Source organism: Panulirus ornatus, chromosome 45 (genome assembly GCF_036320965.1).
Source record: "Panulirus ornatus isolate Po-2019 chromosome 45, ASM3632096v1, whole genome shotgun sequence".
NCBI classification, from domain to species: domain Eukaryota; kingdom Metazoa; phylum Arthropoda; class Malacostraca; order Decapoda; family Palinuridae; genus Panulirus; species Panulirus ornatus.
Window position 1 is genome coordinate 8,058,982 of NC_092268.1, and position 17,665 is coordinate 8,076,646.

A 17,665-nucleotide genomic window follows, 5' to 3' on the forward strand; every position below is an offset into this window, starting at 1 on the left:
ATGTTCAGTGATTCAGTATGTACATCAAAAGGAAAAAGCAACAGGGTACATGCAAAATGTGCCTCAGACATTCTTGATACTGACCATCTCTGCAATATTCTTAATAAGTATTTTAACAGCTATTCTTATAAAATCTGACAAAGAAATTTGCAAAAACCTTTCACTGTCAAATAAGTGATGCTGTTGATAATCACAAAAAACTGCATGTTTGAAATGGCAGAATGTTTTCTCATAAAATTCATATCTATATTCTTATTTATTATACTTTGTCGCTGTCTCCCGCGTTGGTAAGGTAGCGCAAGGAAACAGATAAAAGAATGGCCAAACCCATTCACACACACATGCATACACATAAATGCCCACACACACACATATACATACCTACACATTTCAACATATACAAACATATACATACACAGACATGTACATAGAAACATATGTACATATCCATACTTGCTGCCTTCATCCATTCTTATCGCAACCCTGCCATACATAAAACAGCACCCCCTCCCCCCTGCGTGTGTGCGAGGTAGCGCTAGTAAAGGATAACAATGGCCACATTCATTCACACTCTGTCTCTAGGTGTCGTGTGCAATGCACCAAAACCATTGCTCCCGTTCCACATCCAGGCCCCATAAAACTTTCCATGGTTTACCCCAGACGCTACCTCACACGTGCGTGGGGGGAGGGGGGTGCTGTTTCATGTGTGGTGGGGTGGCGACAAGAATGAATGAAGACAGCAAGTATGAGTATGTACATGTGTTTATATGTACATGTCTGTGTATGTAAATGTAGGTATACGTTGAAATGTATATGTACGTGTGTGGGTGTTTATGAACATGCATGTGTATGTGGGTGGGTTGGGCCATTTTTTGTATGGGGGTGGTTGGGGAGGTAAATGCAAGAGTTCTGGAGAGAGGGGCAAGTATACAGTCTGTTGGGGATGAAAGGGCCTGGGATGCGAGTCAGTTTTAGTTCACCGATGATACAGCTCAGGCGGCTGATTTAAGAGAGAAACTGCAGAATTTGGTGACTGAGGCTGGAAAAGTGTGCGAAAGGAGGAAGTTGAGAGTAAATCTGAATAAGAGCAAGGTTATTAGGTTCAGTGGGGTTGAGGGACACGGTTATTAGGATGTAAGTTTGAATGGAAAAAAATTGGAAGAAGTGAAGTGTTTTAGATATCTGAGAGTGGACTTAGCAGCGAATGAAACCGTGGAGGTGGAAGTGAGTCACAGGGTGGGGGAGGGGGTAAAGATTCTGGGAGCAATGAAGAAAATGTGGAAGGTGAGAAGGTTATCTCCGAGCATAAATGGGTATGTTTGAAGGAATAGTAGTTCTAACAACATTATATGGTTGAGAGGTATGGGCTATAGATAGGGTTGTATGAGAGAGGGTGGATGTGCTGGAAGTGAAATGTTTGAGGACAATATGTGGTGTGAGGTGGTTTGATCAAGTAAGTAATGAAAGGGTAAGAGAGATGTATGGAAATAAAGAGTGTGATTGATAGAGCAGATGAGGGTGTGTTGAAATGGTTTGGACAAATGGAGAGAATTAGTGAGGAAAGATTGACAAAGACGATATATATGTGTCAGAGGTGAAGGGAACAAGGAGAAGCGGGAGACCAAATTGGAGGTGGAAGGATGGAGTGAAAATTATTTTGAGGAATCGGGGCTTGAACATACAGGAGGGTGAGAGGAGTGCAAGGAATAGAGTGAACTGGAACGATGTGGTATACCAGGGTCGACATGCTGTCATTGAATTGAACCAGGGCATGTGAAACGTCTAGGGTAAACCAAGGAAAGGCCTGTGGGGCCTGGATGTGGGTAGGGACTGTGGTTTTGGTGCATTACCAAGTATGATCAAATGTGGCCTTTTTTTGTTTGTTTTTGTGGCGCTACCTCACTGAAGCAGGGGGTAGCAATGCTGTTTCCTTTAGCATGGGGGTAGCACCAGGAATGGACGAAGGCAAGCAAGTATGAATAAGTACATGTGTAAACATATGTATATGTCTGTGTATGAGTATGTATGTATATGTGTATAAGTTGATATGTATATGTACATGTATGGGCATTTATGTATATATATGTGTATATGACCGACTAAAAGGGGAGGGAGCGGGGGGCTGGAAATCCTCCCCTCTTGTTTTTTTTTTAATTTTCCAAAAGAAGGAACAGAGAAGGGGGCCAGGTGAGGATGTTCCCTCAGAGGCCCAGTCCTCTGTTCTTAACGCTACCTTGCTGATGCGGGAAATGGCGAATAGTTTGAAAAATGTGTATATGATTGGATGGGCCATTCTTCATCTGTTTCCTGGTGCTACCTTGCTGATGTGGGAAACAGCAATCAAGTATGATTGAATATAATAAATGAAGGAAAAAAAACTTATGAATACACAGAAAATGAAAGAAGGTGTAATGTATGAAGAAATGATTACAGACCATCACTTAAATGACATCAATTTAAACAGCACTCTTTGAAGATATCAGTTTAAACAGCATCCCTTGAAGGATATCAATTCAAAGAAGTGTAGCAGAGAAATAAGTGGTGCTGCTGAATGAATGTGCCCAAACACTTGAGACAAGGCCGGCTGAAAGGAAGATCACCTTTCCAAAAACAGGAAATCTACAAGAAACCAAGGTTGAATAATCATTTTCATATAATATCTAAATACCAAGTGTTATATGATAAAAATATCAAGTACATACAATGGTGGTTATTCAAGATCTTTATTACCTATCTGTCTCTCTATCTATCAATATTCTGCATGAAATCATCTGTACTCAGTAGGTGTCATAATTTCCTTCTTATTAAGAAAAAACAGTACACTTATAAATACCATGAATGAACATATCACTTGTGCTCTTCATAAAAACACACCCAAATAATCTCTGAAAGACGTCTGTCAAAAGGTAAAATGTAAAATTCATTCATGCACCTCTTCGAAAACAATTTCACATGAACAACCATACTAATATTCATCCCCAAATCCTCTAAAGAAAAACAAAAAGGATCCTCTTACAAACAGAAAAAGAGCAAACACTTACTCCATCCAATGATGAATAAAGAATGCATTTCTGTAATGATATATGTCATATGGAAACAATCTTTCATATCAATATAAATCTCTGATGTATTCTGACAATGTTCACATTCATCTGAATGCAAGTCCTAATAAAATATTTGGAAATACTGACTTTTCTTAAATCATTATGAAAATTAAGTTATATTTCTTCTTTACTTGTAATATGAATTATGTGTTCTATGGAACACTTGTGTTGCCTGCAGTGCAATATTTCTACTAAGAGTGGCATAAGAATGGGTGAAATGTTCACAAATTATCAAAAACATCAGCATTGGGTACCATGGTTGAAGGTGAAACTCTCATGCTATGAGCAAGAACAAATTCGAGGTTAATTCCCTAAAGAGGTAGCAGACAAATTAAACAAGAGATGTGTGTCTTAGGCCATTCACTTCCTTAGATACTGTGAAACAAGTGAATAAAGTTTTCATGCCAAAGGTTGAATTTTCTTAAGTTAGAGGGTAGGTTATTTCACAGGTTAAACTTTTTTTTATGAATGGCATAATGCAGGCAAAATTTAAACTAGAGTTATGGACCTTGTGTCATTTACACTTCTAAATGTTGGGAAACAACTTTGTAAAATCTTATGGCTATTTGATTTAGAGTTTTCAAGTTATGACCAAGATTAATTTAAAGCTTAAAGTACGATTTCCAATGATATACAACAAGTGACGGAGCGACAGACAAAGGAATGGACAAAGATGATAATGGACAAAGCAATCCCTTAGTGTCTGCTATGCTGTGCAGGCAACACAAAAAGTGTTAAAAAGTACTTTATTTTCCCTTCTGAATATCTCTAGTTTGCGACAGAAAAACAATAAATCCATTCCACTGTCCATGGATAAAGAATCAAAATTTACTTGCCATCAACTGATAAAAATGCTGCTATGAATGTAGATAGAACACATTAGATGATAACTGGGAATTCAAGCATGTACTATTTCCAATTATTCTTTATCTAAGGATCATCATAAACTGACTGGCAGAATAAAAACCTAATCTTTATCAATGAAAGCTTAGACAGGGAATCTTTAACCTCCATAGGAAGGATATGAACCTATAACAAGTAAATGAATTTAGCACTCTGATACTGGTATATCTCAAATTACATTTTCATTTACTGAAAATAATCAAACCAGATATTTTACAAAATAAATCCTTACCCTAAATTTAGCAGTTCCCCCAGTATCTGCATAAGGAAACATCATCTAATGTGTCAAAGGCATAGGAGGGATAAAGGGTAGGTCAAAATGTTGACTCCAGACTGCTATAGCGCCAGATTCATTCTGTACTCATGGTGGCTGAGGACTTAAGGTCTCCACGACAACATGCCTCATAATACTGGCTACCATTAACTTACGGACTTTCCATTAATAAACTACTTTTATTACATATACAATAAAATCTCATACAACCCGTGTCCAAGATACTGAAAAATCTGTTTTAAAAAGTTCTTGATAAGCAAGACTCATCCCAGAGAATAAAGGCCATTTTTCATTGAAATATAAAGACAAATATTCGTCTTATAATTACCTTATACTTACTAATCATACACAATACTGAAGACACTGCCCTGTTCTGGAACACTCAGCTACTGTTTATTGAAATGTAACAAAAATATAAACTTTATAAAACCCTCGTAATACAAATTCTATGAACATGTACATACTACGTTGCATCATATGTCTGCAGCACATGTTGCATATGTTCATTGTCTGAGATCTTGGTAGCACGTGTTCTGGACTTCTTAGCCTTTCTTCTGATTGGTTTCACTTTAGGACCTGTATCTTGCATAGACTTGATACCCTATAAGGAAAATAATCCATTAACTACCTGAAAATGTAATTAACTAGATATAAACAGTAAATAATAAACATTAAATTGTCTTCAAGATACCTCCTAATTTGTTGCTCTTCCCAATTGTTTTTTGTATGAAATTTAAGCTCCAAAGACTGAAAAAGCAATTCTCTACCAAAGGCAGAATCTTATGAGTATATGAGAGAGTCATTACTCAACCCACCACAAAACTCGAGAAATCCATAAGATGTCCCCTCTTCAAGTGCATGTTCCCTGAAACTTAACAATGACAAGCTAACCTGCCAATCCAAAATGACATCACGGCTCAGTTGACATGAAAGTGCATGCTCTGGCATCCCTCTATCATCTACTGATTTCTGGCATCTGCCTCAGCCATGTTACTATCGAGAAACAGTTTTCCAAAACAGGAAAGAAAAGAAGGGAGTGAAGGGAAAGGAAATTAAATCAGTGCTCATAGGGCTCCACCTTCAACACAAAAAATGCTTTTCATTCTTAAAAGCAAGTGTTCCTCACTTAAAGAGAGAATGCTAGAAGCACCTGAGAGCATACCCATATGAGAATCAAATAAAAGGTTTACCTTCACTGATACTGTAGCTCCTGAGTAACTACAATATTTTCTGAGAGTAGCATAGCCCAAGCCAAACCAGGAAAGATAACAGGATCCTGGATGGGACAATGCCAAACAAAAGAGTCTGGAGACTGAAACAGACCCTCTTGGTAATCTCATCTAGCGAGAGGTTCCTTGTACGAGAAGATCAGAGTACAAACCAATAAACTAATTGAGCAACAAGTACTTGCATCTTGATCCAACTGGATCAGTACTATGTTAAGGGACTCATGGGGCTTAGAAGAATGTATAGAATACAATATACAAATCTCAGTGATAAGAAATTCTGGGAGGAAACTGACAGATAATATAGACCGTTATTCCAAGGGGGAATCATCTTAGACTGATTAAAAACTGTTTAGTTTTAATCAGAAACTGTGGTTTTTGCATAAATTCTTACCGACATTAGATAAATTCAAAACTCAGGTATATTATGTCTAGATATATGCAAGCCATCTTAACTTTTCTTCTTGATCTCAGGGTTATAAATGGAAGCACGGGCTATATAAAAAGGCATCACAGTGCTCTACTCCACACAGATCAGGTACATAAACATCAGAAGCCACCAACAGCATCTCCTACAAAGCACTTTTAAATTAAGCAATAATGATTCTGGCTCGATTTCTATGGGCTCTGTTAAGGTACACCCTAGGACAGTCTGTATCTATGAAAACATTTACCATTTGCATTTAGACTAGTCCACTAATCCCTGAGAACCAAGAAGTTTGAAAACTTTTTTCTGAATTTCTAATCAGAGAAAATGGCACTAATCCCCCAACACCGATAAGTTGACGGCAGTGATGCTTTTGACACATAAAATAGGTTCACCTGAGGCTTGACTTGTAGTGAGAGGATTCTTTTCTAGGCTGCTGCTTTCGGTGTTATCTCAAGAAACAAAGACCATGACTTCATCAGAAAGCCCATCTAAACACTGCAGACTCTTTGCTGGAAAAAGGCTAGAAAACCTGCTCTTTCACGGTTAAAAGAAAGTAGATTCAAATCATAAGCTTCAAAAGAGCAAGAAAACAGCTTGCACCTTGGTTCAGCCAACACATCATCATATCTATCCATATTCCTGCTCCTATGTGACCCTCTGAAGAATGATAAAACCAACTGTAATCCAGCATGCTTCTTCAATAACAACTGGACCACCAAGCCATTGGTATCTGTAGAATCCCAAGGCAGAATACGACTCCAGGCCCTCACAAGGTTTCTATAGGATCATCCTGCATGGGTCTCCTTCCATACCAGACAGAGATGCTCACACAAAGGGTCCCTCTATTCTCTACTTACCATTTTCAACCCAATCACTTCTATATCCCTTTCTCTAAACAGACACCTTAAATGATATAAACAAAAGTGATACCTGTTTGTTGAGGTATTCTTCTATGTTTTCATCTTGCAGGCCATCAACTGAAGTGTTTCTCCATAGCTGCTGGAACTCCTTATCCACAGGAAAGTTGATACCTTTGTCGTGGTAAAAGATAATCTGTTTTTTGTCTGTTTGTCGTGTGATCCGGAGAATTTCTTTATCCAATTGCTGTGAGGGTCAGACGTTTACAATAGCATAATATGCATAAATGGTTAAGTAAAAAGTGAGTTAATAAAAATATGAAAAATATGTATTTCAATTTCTGAAAAGAGAAACAGAAGGAGACTGGGGTCGACATACTGTCAATGGATTGAACCAGAACATGTGAAATGATTGGGTAAACCATGGAAAGGTCTACAGAGCCTGGATGTGAATAGGGAGCTGTGGTTTTGGTGCATTACATATGAAAACTAGTGACTGAGTGTGAAGGAATGTGGCCTTTTTTTGTCTGTATTTCTGGCTCTACCTTGCTGAAGCAGGGAGCAGTAGTGATGCTGTTTCCTGAGGGGCAGGGTGGCTCCAGTAATGGATGAGGGCAAGCAAGTATGAATATGTACAAGTGTATACATATACATATGTATGTATGTATGTATGTGTGTGTATATGTTGATGTGTATATGTATATGTATGTACATGTGCACATATGGGCATTTATGTATATATATATATGTGTATCTGAATGGATGGGCCATTCTTTGTCTGTTTCCTGTCACTACCTCACTGATGCAGGAAACGGCATCAAGTATGGGCACACCACAGATTTTCCGGCAACCAATGGTTCGGCACCTCCTTTAGTCTGGACAAAATTACGTGAGGGAACTTGAAATTACCACAGCCACCAGACTAGTTTACTGGGTGGCCACAGATGGCATTGTGCATAGGGCACGCTTATTTACATTCTTTACACTACTTGTTGGTGATGATACCGCAATTCTGTGAGATTCTTAGCTAATTTTGCATAAATTTAACCTTAGCTATGGCTTCTAAGACATATGAGTGTCAGTTGTGGTGTCAAATGTAAGCGCCAGTCCATATCGATCCAAGATAAAGTAGAACTGTTGAAAAAAATGGACCATCATGTTTCGGTGCGTAAGCTGTGTGACATCTACAGTATTGGTTCATCAACTTTTTATGATATAAAGAAGCAAAGGGAGAAAATATTGAAATTCTATGCAGACAGCGATTCCAAGAAGCAAATGATTAGAAAAACTATGAAAGATGGTAAGAGTACTAAGCATGATTGAGTGATGATGGAATGGTTTCGACAGCGTCGGAGTGATGGAGTGGACTTGTCAGGTAGCATGATAATGGACCAGGCTAAGTTGCTCCATAAAGAACTTAAATTACAACATGAGCATGGCTATAGTGGAGGGATTCAAAGATTCAAGAAGCATCATGGAATTTCCACGAATATAGTATGTGGAGAAAAGTGGTATGCAAACCACGAAGGAGCTGCTGAGTATATGGACGAATTTGCGAAACTCGTAGCTGATGAGCACCTCAGTCCCGACCAGGTGTATAATGTATTTATTTCATTTACATTTAATATTTGATTAATTCAAATTTCAAGAAGTCCATGGTATACTTTAGACACGTGGGAGATGTATAATTAGTGGGTTATAGGTGTGTTGATGAATTATTACTACATGACTACGGTTGGTCCGGCAAAATGGTCAATTTGGCAAGGCTTTGGAACCAAGAGTGCTGGAAAATCAGTGGTGTACCTGTATAATAAAATAATAAAAATAAAGGGATGTAGTAGGGAAACTGAATGTGGAGAATGCAACAGGCATATTTGGAAAGAAAGGTGAGGTAGTAAGCAGGCAAAAGGACCCTGGAAATAGTGAATGGTGCATACTAAAGGTGAACTTTAAAAGGGCACCCCAAAGACTTTTCTTATGAGATCAACCCAGTCTGAGAGAAGTTAGTAGGGAAAACAAAGTGTCAGAGATCTACAAAGACAGACACATAGAATGCGAAATAGATACATAAATAAATAAGCTCTCATTTTTCATTTTGTCTTCTGAGTACCTTACAGATGGTAAATATAATCTAAACTCAGCAGCATTAATAAGCATATTCCTTAAATTCAAGTAACTATCTGTAGTCTTTTCATTATGAATTAACTTATCCCGAGTGACATCACTAGTCATTCGAGCTAAGTTTGTATGCAATGTATGAAGCACATGCACAATGGCTTTAAACGTGACTTACTTTCATGACTTTATCACAGTGAGGCAGTGACTCCTGAATATCATCCAACAAAATTCCACCATGGCCTTTCATGTCATGCTGGCGAAGAAGTTTCAACAGGGACTTCCTATCTCTGACTGGCAGTGGTGGTTTAAAGAGATACTTGCCCTCCACCTCTTGTACTTTTGGGTTATTGGGAAGAGCTTCTGTGATTAACCACTGTAAAACAAAATAATGTAATTACCGATAACTAATTCAAGTTAGAACACAACACAAATTGTTTTGAAAGATTTGTTCACTGTTTCCTCCATTCTTGAGGAAGTGCCAGAGGATGAGACAAAGAATGGCCTCATTTGCCCACATGCTCTCTCAAGGTGTAAAGCATCAAAACTAGAGCCATCCATCCAAAACCAGGTCCCACAGACCTCTTACAGCCCCTTGTATACCAAAGTTCTCCAATAATCTCTAACCCCTGCACACCTTACACCCTCCTACATGTTCAGGTCCAAAGCACTCAAAACCTCTTTTACTCCATCCTTCCACCCCCTCATTGGCTTCCCCTTTTTCCTTGTTTCCTCCATTTCTAACAAGTGTATCCTCTCAGTCATCAGGTCACTCATCCTTTCCTGGTGCCTAAACTGTTTCAGCACCTCTTCTTCAGCTCTCTCATGCATACTCCTCTTACTTGCCCTGTGCACCTCACTCTTACCCTATCATTTCTTACTTGATGAACCCTCCTTACACCATATGTCATCCTCAAACATTTCCTTTCCATCACATTCACCCTCTTCTATACTTGCAATCTTCAACCCATGCCTCACATCCATACAACATCATCGGGAGTATTATACCATCAAACATATCCATCACTGAACTCACCGACAGCCACCTCTCTTTCCAGACAATCCTTAATATGCCCAGGACTTTTTGCCCCGACCCCATTCAATGTCTTACTTCAGCTCCCATGGTTCTATTCATTGCCATGTCTGCTCCAAGGTATCTCAAACACACAATATCTTCCAAATTCTCTTGTTTTCAAATACGCACTCCAACAAATTTGTCTCCTCCATTGCTAAACCTAATCATCTTGCTGTCATTCACACTTACTCTCAACTTTCTCTTTTCACACACCATCCCAAACTCAAAACCAACTTTTGCAGCTTCTGAATCAAATCTGCCACCACTACCATGCAATTAGCTAACACCTATTGCCTTACTTCTTAGGCCCCTCTCCTGACAGAGTACAGACCCACTCCTCTCCCCAGAACCCTTGCATTCACCTCCCTCACCAGCCAAACCATAAACAGATTAAACTGCAATGATGACACCACACACCCCTGCCACAGACATACATTCGCCTAAAACCACTAATCCTCCTGTTTTTCCACTCGCACACATGCATCACTCTCTTAACACAAAATCTTCCTGCATGCTATCACCCTCTCATTCACCACTCTTCCATACAATTTACCACATACTCTCATCAAACTTATACCTCTGTAATTAGTACATTCATTTTTGTCCCCATTCCTTTATACAAGGACACTATACAGGCATTCTACCAATCCTCAAACACCTTATCAAGATCCATAAACAAAATGAAAATCCTAACAGACCAATCAAAAGCCCACTCATCCCTTTTCTTAAGAAATTCAATTGCAATCCCACGCATTCCAGCCTGCCAGTAAACTTAACAAAAACATTTTATGATAACATTTCATCAATTACAATGATACAGCACTGAACTAAGTACTAATTTTCAAGATATATTCTTACCTGTTTGACTTTTGGCCCTGCATTCAGCTGATTTGTCTCATCTAAGATTTCATCAATGGACAGTGGATGGCTTTCTCCATCCTGATGTCGAGTTTTCATGTGACGGACAATTCTTGCTAACACACCAAATTTGTACTGGCTCCCTCCAGTCATTGATTTGTACCTATGTAATAATACATGAGATCATTGGAATAGATATGAATGGCATTTCTCACATGGTAAGAATCAGATCAGTTATCTCCAGTTCCTTAGAGAACCACTAGAAAAAAAAATTGCTGTCCTTTTCCTAGAGGGACACCCCTATTGGGTAAAAAAATTATCAATGATTTCCTTAGAAACTTGACATTTGAAGGTTTGAATCAGTTTCGGCAATTCATTTACACATGCACTAGGGGAAATGCACAGGATGTGAAAACAATATGGACTACCTCAGCAGAAAGAGAATTCACAAAAACTACAACCAAAGTAAAAACTGGAAGAGTAATGACAGAAAAAAAATAAGAAATAGAATACAGCAAAATTTAAACATAATGTAGACTAATTTTCAACAAATTCTGGTGTTCATTTGTGATAGGTCACATAGCCTGCAATGTATATAAGGCTTATATCATTAGTGGGAGAAAGGACGTTAGGATAGTAATACTAGACCGCTTAAATGAAGACATTTGAAGTTACTTATTGGCATGTTTAGTTTGATTACATCACTCAACTGATATGAACTTTCAAATTAAAAGTTTTACCCAATATGAAACAAAATGTAAACCTTAAACAGATATACTGCATACATAAAGGCAAAATGAAGATGATCAAGTTATGCAACATGCTTATGACATACAGTTCAATGTATTACAAACTATGACTAACAAATATACAATAAGTATAACAGGTTCTTACGAAGAGGGCTCGGGTGGAGCAATTTTACTGACTTTCTTCTTAGGTGGCTCTTGGGCTGCTGGTTGCTGACTTCTCTTTTTCACTTCCAATCTGAATTTAATCAAATTCAACTTAAATACAATGTCAATACACATATAAATAGGCAATCTATATAATAAATAACATGTAGTAAATATCAACATAAGCAGCTAAACATTCCATGTTTATCAAAAATCTTTATTACACATTAAAATAACTGTTGTACAGTATATGCTAAAAATAACACTTTTCTGTATCTACTAGCCTACCCCTGCTGCCTCATTGAGGAAGTGCCTGAAATAGATGCCTGACTCTTTGAGGGAATAAAAACTTCATGCAGAAAAGAAAAATAACTGTTGTACAATATTAGCTTAATAGTACGAGCATTACCACTTTTTATGTAAACTAACTTGAACTGTTTTAAAATACTTCTTAGAGCATGAGTACTCACATCATACCCAACAACTAATAACACTATCAGTATAATACCACCTACGATCCGTTAACATGCACTCTCTCTCTCTCTCATCCCACTTCATATGATTTCTTTTCTATTTTCTAATCAATTCATCATTACTACACCAGAGTCACTATATAGCTGATGGTAGACAGTATTGGGCCAAAACAGCCATTTAAACGAGATAAAGTCAACCTAATGCCTATTTATTGAGCAGAATATCTGTTAGGGTAATAACGCATGTGTATGAAGGTATAGTTGATCCAACAGTATTGTCTTAATGCATTTCTTGGGCCCTAGATGTAAAAGAACACAAAAGGGAAAAGGGTGGACGCATTGGAAATTAAATGCCTGAGGAAAAGCACTTATGATCTTGGGTATATCAAGGAGTGAGTGGAAGGAGAAGTCACTGTCTGTTGGGGCAAAGATGGGTATGTTTGATTAATACTGTTGTATTAATGCAATTCTTGGGCTCTTAATGCAAAAGAACAGATGAGGGTGGATGTCTTAAAAATATAATGCCTGAGAACAATATATGATGTGAAGCAAGCTTGTCATAAGGAATAACACTGTAACAGAAAGGTCTGGTTGTATATGACCATTGAGACAGCAGACCAGGGTGTGCTGAAATTATTTGGGCATATGTAAAGGATGAGGGAAGAATGCCTGACCAAGAGGATATGAATATATAAGTGGCTACAGCAAGAGGTGGGAAAAGACCAAGAGGGAGATGGATGGATGGAGTGAAAGAAGTTTCAAGTAATCAGAGCCTGAACATGCAGGGGGGGTGAGGCATGTACCTACTATTGGAGATTTACAGAGAGAAAGGTTTACACTTGTGCTGCCCTGTCTTCTCAACTTTGTATGTGTACAATGTCTTTATTCCTAGGTTTACACTTGTGCTGCCCTGTCTTTTTAACCTTGTATATGTGTACAATGTCTTCTTAACCTCGCATATGTGTACAATGTCTTCTTAACCTTGTATATGTGTACAATATCTTCTTAACCTCGTATATGTGTACAATGTCTTCTTAACCTTGTCTATGTGTACAATGTCTTCTTTACCTTGTACATGTGTACAATGTCTTTATTCCTATGCATGTATGCACACAGACACCTACACCTTAGCCTATGCCATGTACCCATTCTACTGACAAGCCCTAAGGAGAGGATGAACAGCTGGGCGGTCTGTGGACCGGATGCCATGACCAAGATTTGAACATATGCAGGTCTGATCCCATGTGGCCCATACACATGTGATGTTCAAAAATGCTAACTACTACACTATGGGGTATGTGTGCATGGGACATAATGAACTAGAGCCCTGTAGAATACAAGGGGCGATGGGCTGTCAATGGGCTGAATTAGGGTATACAAAAAGCCATGACCAAGATTTGAACATATACAGGTCTGATCCCATGTGGCCCGTACATGTGTGATGTTCAAAAATGCTAACCACAACATTATGGGGTACGTGTGCATCGGACATAATGAACTAGAGCCCTGTAGAATACAAGGGGCGATGGGCTGTCCATGGGCTGAATTAGGGTATATAAAATGGTCAACAACAGCAACTGAATTCAGGAAAAAAGTATTAAAGACTTTAAGGAGTTGTAATAATACTTACGGTGTAGAGAAGGCCTTCTTCATGAAAGCCTCCCGCTCTCTCATCAGTGACCTGTCCATCTTGAAGGCAGACCTAACAAAAATATAGAATAATATTATCAAAAATAACAATACCAAGAACAACAACGTTCATCAACATTGCATTTTGAGGGCATGAATGTTTACTAGTGGTGATGTATAAGATTCCCAAATTAAATAAAAATCATTATATACTGCCAATGAAACAGCACAGATGACACTAATAGACACAGCATACGATTTACTGATACTGTGATGTCACAGGGCTTCTTCCATTCCTTATACATTCGTCTTACTTCACCCAAACTAGAGGATTCCATTACTGAAATGAAACTTTGGTATCAATTACATGATGCATCGCATCTCTACATTTTCTTCACAAAGCACAAGTGTTTCTTACAGTCCTTTCAATATGTAGGAATTCACATCCAGTCGTTACTTAAGGCTATGGAACTCCTGAATTTGCACACGATAAACAGTCACCCACTCTGCAGTTGTGGTCTGAGCATATATCTTCTCTAAAGAACATCTCACCTTTATCCAAATTTGTACTTACGTGTCAAAACACCATTCCATCCTTCTACCTCATCTTTAGATCAGACGGGAATCAGTGTAAGCATATAGTGATCTGATGCATCAAAGATACCTATATCCATTATCTCAATATATAGATCCAATGGTATACATAAGGAGTACATAAAGGTGGATGACAAGACATACAAGGAGGCGATGTAAGCTAAAATATATACAGGTTTCATGGCAGATCTTCATATCAACTTGTGTGCAGTACCTCCAGGGTAACCAACATGGAAGATACGATCAGAGGTCACAGATCAAAAGGTTAGATGAGGTCAAAGTTCTGACAAGCACTGTGTGAGGTTATGGATCACTCTGAAAGTAACTTAGAAAAAGCATATACAATATTCCTGATAGGATGAGGAAGAATAGGTATGAGGAGGTATTACAGGCATCATGAAAGATGAAATAATTTGGGCGATTAGTAGTGCATTAATCAAGTGGACTTTGAAAAAAATACTGTATGACTTTGAAAACAAGTACCATATGACAGAGCTGAAAAGAATGCAATGGAAAGGGCAATGAAGATTTGGAAGATGTGGGGAACACGGATTACTTCCAGAAATTTAGATATTTTAAGTCACTTCTGTGCTACCCTTACACCACTTCATTATGTATTTGTCCAGTATGGGTAAAATGTCTACATTCATAGGGTAAGTAAATTACTAGTCGAGCTAACTATGCACCAAAATTATCTTTGGATACTAACCAATTTTCTTTTGTAATGGTAATATAATTTTCAGAGAACTGTACAAAAATTAGCTCGTCCTGGAGCAATATTCTACAATAGTGAATATGGTGAAAAAGATGAGAACACAATATCAAAATATACTTTAATAACAACATTTTCCCAGGTATTGATAACCCTCATCATTATCTCATTATCAAGTAATGTAGGATACATTATAATCCTTACAATGAAGCTCTGCAGGTTTCATTATATTCTCTAAACATGACAGTACCACGGTGGAACAATATCAGTCAATATCCAAAGTTAGCTTTTATGCTTATGGAAGCGTAACTATTAATTCACTGGAGAGAATGCTGTCATGATAAACATATGTACGAAGGACTGCCTGAAACTTCATGAATATGGTTCACTTTAATATTCTTATGGTAAATTTCCAGTTCAAGGACACCAGACATAATATAAGCATCTGCAAGAAACACAAATAAATGGATGCCTTATACTTAGTATAAGTGATTCAAACTTGGAAAATGTGATACACAGCGTTATAGTCTGCTGTGAAAGTGGGGAGGGTTATGATCATCAGAAAAACTGCGGAGTAAAACTAAAAGACAATCTTCTAGAAATCAACAAAGCCTATGTAATTTCATCTAACTTATCCTAGCAACCTAGATCTACATTATTTTGAATGTTAACAGATTAATACTTAAGTGTTGTGGCACCCTAACAGCTGTTTGAAGGTTTATCAATGAGTATTCACTCTAGTTCAATAAGCATATTTACTTCATCCCACCGAGAGCAACCCGACGCATGGTGAGACAGGTAACGACAAAGTATTTTTCATAAACATTTTGAAAATTGAGATACAACGTGATCCCTAGGTATAGCTATATGAAATATTCATAAGTTCTGTTGATTTCCAATAGTTTCACTTCCACATTCACCTAAACCATCTTCACATCAACAGAAGCATATAAGCAACAAGAGAGAGAGCATCTCTCATAAACTTGCTTTTCTTATTCATAGAGGAGAGTATGGCTTCAAATCGCACTTCCCCCGACTAAATCACTTCTGATGGGTGCAAGGTCATTTAAATGAGTTTCTTAAAAACCCATGAAATATTTCTGGTGGTGGTCCCTAACACTACAACAAACTCTTCTTATTAATCAAAAAAATTGAACGGCACAAAGATATTCTGTGTCGCTACAATAATGGCAGAAAATATAGCGATGGATGCAACACTGAACAGCAAAACTCGCTTCCTCCAGCAGCAACCATTTTCAAAAAATATATAATGAACTTAAGTTTATTGGATTAATAATGACTCTCTTTACTAAAACTACATATAAATAGAGAAAATTATGCCATATCTTACCCAGGAATATTAATAACTTTGGAAGCGATTCCTGCGGGTGGAACAGAGTGGAACTATAAGAAACCCATAGATAATTTTTGTCAATATTTCTGACTTAAACTCACAGCCTCAAATGATCTAATAATGACCCCAAAAAAGGAACTAAGTATATGGCTATGGATGTGTGACCCCCCACTAACTTGATGCGGCCAAGCGGGCGAGTGAAAGACGTCCTGTTCTACTTACATATATATATATGTAAAACCCTTACATATAATTTAGCCAATACCTCATACTCCATTATCTCTTACATATAAGATCTCACAGCCCATAGCCTACCTTGTACTGGTGAAGAGAGAAAAAAAGATATAAGTAATAAATGTAGAGAGAGAAGGGGGTATATAAGGCCTGACTTTTTCCTTTGCGTGAGGGGTATACAATGACGTCATGAGGACTCTAACGTCATTGATGATTCCTTTATTCTTACAGGCTTCCTAACTGTCTTTTCATTTCTATAAACATACATTAATGTTATATCAATCTATGAAAAAAAGATGTGTAGAAGATGAAGGCGAATAAGGGTAGATTTAAGTTAAAAAGCACGTGAATTGAAATGTAGTTATAACATAATTAGCCCCGTTTCAATCTCATAGAGTCTCATTATATGCTTGAATAAAGTACAATAGTGAACTGTTTCTATTTACGTGAGAAACAGTATGTACAGCACACCTATGGCACAGTACAGTACACATTAAATACTGCATAATCTTCTGATGTACTGTTAACTCATATGATAACCTTAGATGACATTAACTACGTCTCTGTGTAGAAAATCAGAATTCTTTCTTTTTTTTATCTATTATGGGTAACATGATAAGGGCAAATCATACCTTAATCAAAGGCCATACCTGATTTAAATGACAAGAATACAAGAAAGAGGAAATTAATCAGGTCATCGCAAACTTTACTCAGATGGAAAAAAAACAATATATACATACAATAAAGAAAAAACCAACAGTAATACAATTGGAAGATAATAACCGGAACTTTGGGTATTATTAGATTATTTGTGATGGTTTATTATACATATATATCAATTAACAGGAATACAATTCCCATAATAAGTTTAGCCCCGCATTGCCTGTTGTAAACAAAGGTCCCGCGGTCGCTTGAGTCACTCGGTGGCGAAATT

The 17,665-nt window shown here is 37.7% G+C and overlaps 1 protein-coding gene across 2 annotated transcripts; it reads right to left on the bottom strand.

Moving 5' to 3' along the window:
- Window positions 1-2,635: 2,635 nt before the first annotated feature.
- On the bottom strand, window positions 2,636-16,907 carry TfIIEbeta (transcription factor IIEbeta). 2 transcript variants are annotated; one of them, XM_071688150.1, is made up of 7 exons: window positions 16,813-16,907; window positions 13,839-13,910; window positions 11,737-11,826; window positions 10,843-11,005; window positions 9,088-9,285; window positions 6,868-7,041; window positions 2,636-4,882 (listed from the first exon to the last, which is right to left on the bottom strand). In XM_071688150.1, exons 2-7 carry the CDS (start codon window positions 13,895-13,897, stop codon window positions 4,745-4,747), a joined length of 822 nt encoding a protein of 273 aa, XP_071544251.1. In that variant the 5' UTR covers window positions 13,898-13,910; window positions 16,813-16,907; the 3' UTR covers window positions 2,636-4,744. The 2 variants fall into 2 exon arrangements, with proteins under 2 accessions (XP_071544251.1, XP_071544252.1); XM_071688151.1 differs by lacking the exon at window positions 16,813-16,907 and adding an exon at window positions 16,495-16,556 and having other exon boundaries at window positions 4,615-4,882.
- Window positions 16,908-17,665: the final 758 nt, after the last annotated feature.

Excerpts from the sequence above, each read along its gene's own strand:
- TfIIEbeta (XM_071688150.1), bottom strand. The coding sequence starts at position 13,897 with ATGGACAGGTCACTGATGAGAGAGCGGGAGGCTTTCATGAAGAAGGCC. Across the intron at positions 11,006-11,736 it reads GCTCCACCCGAGCCCTCTTC|GTACAAATCAATGACTGGAG; the intron begins GTAAGAACCTGT and ends ATTATTACATAG. Across the intron at positions 7,042-9,087 it reads ACTGTGATAAAGTCATGAAA|CAATTGGATAAAGAAATTCT; the intron begins GTAAGTCACGTT and ends TGACCCTCACAG.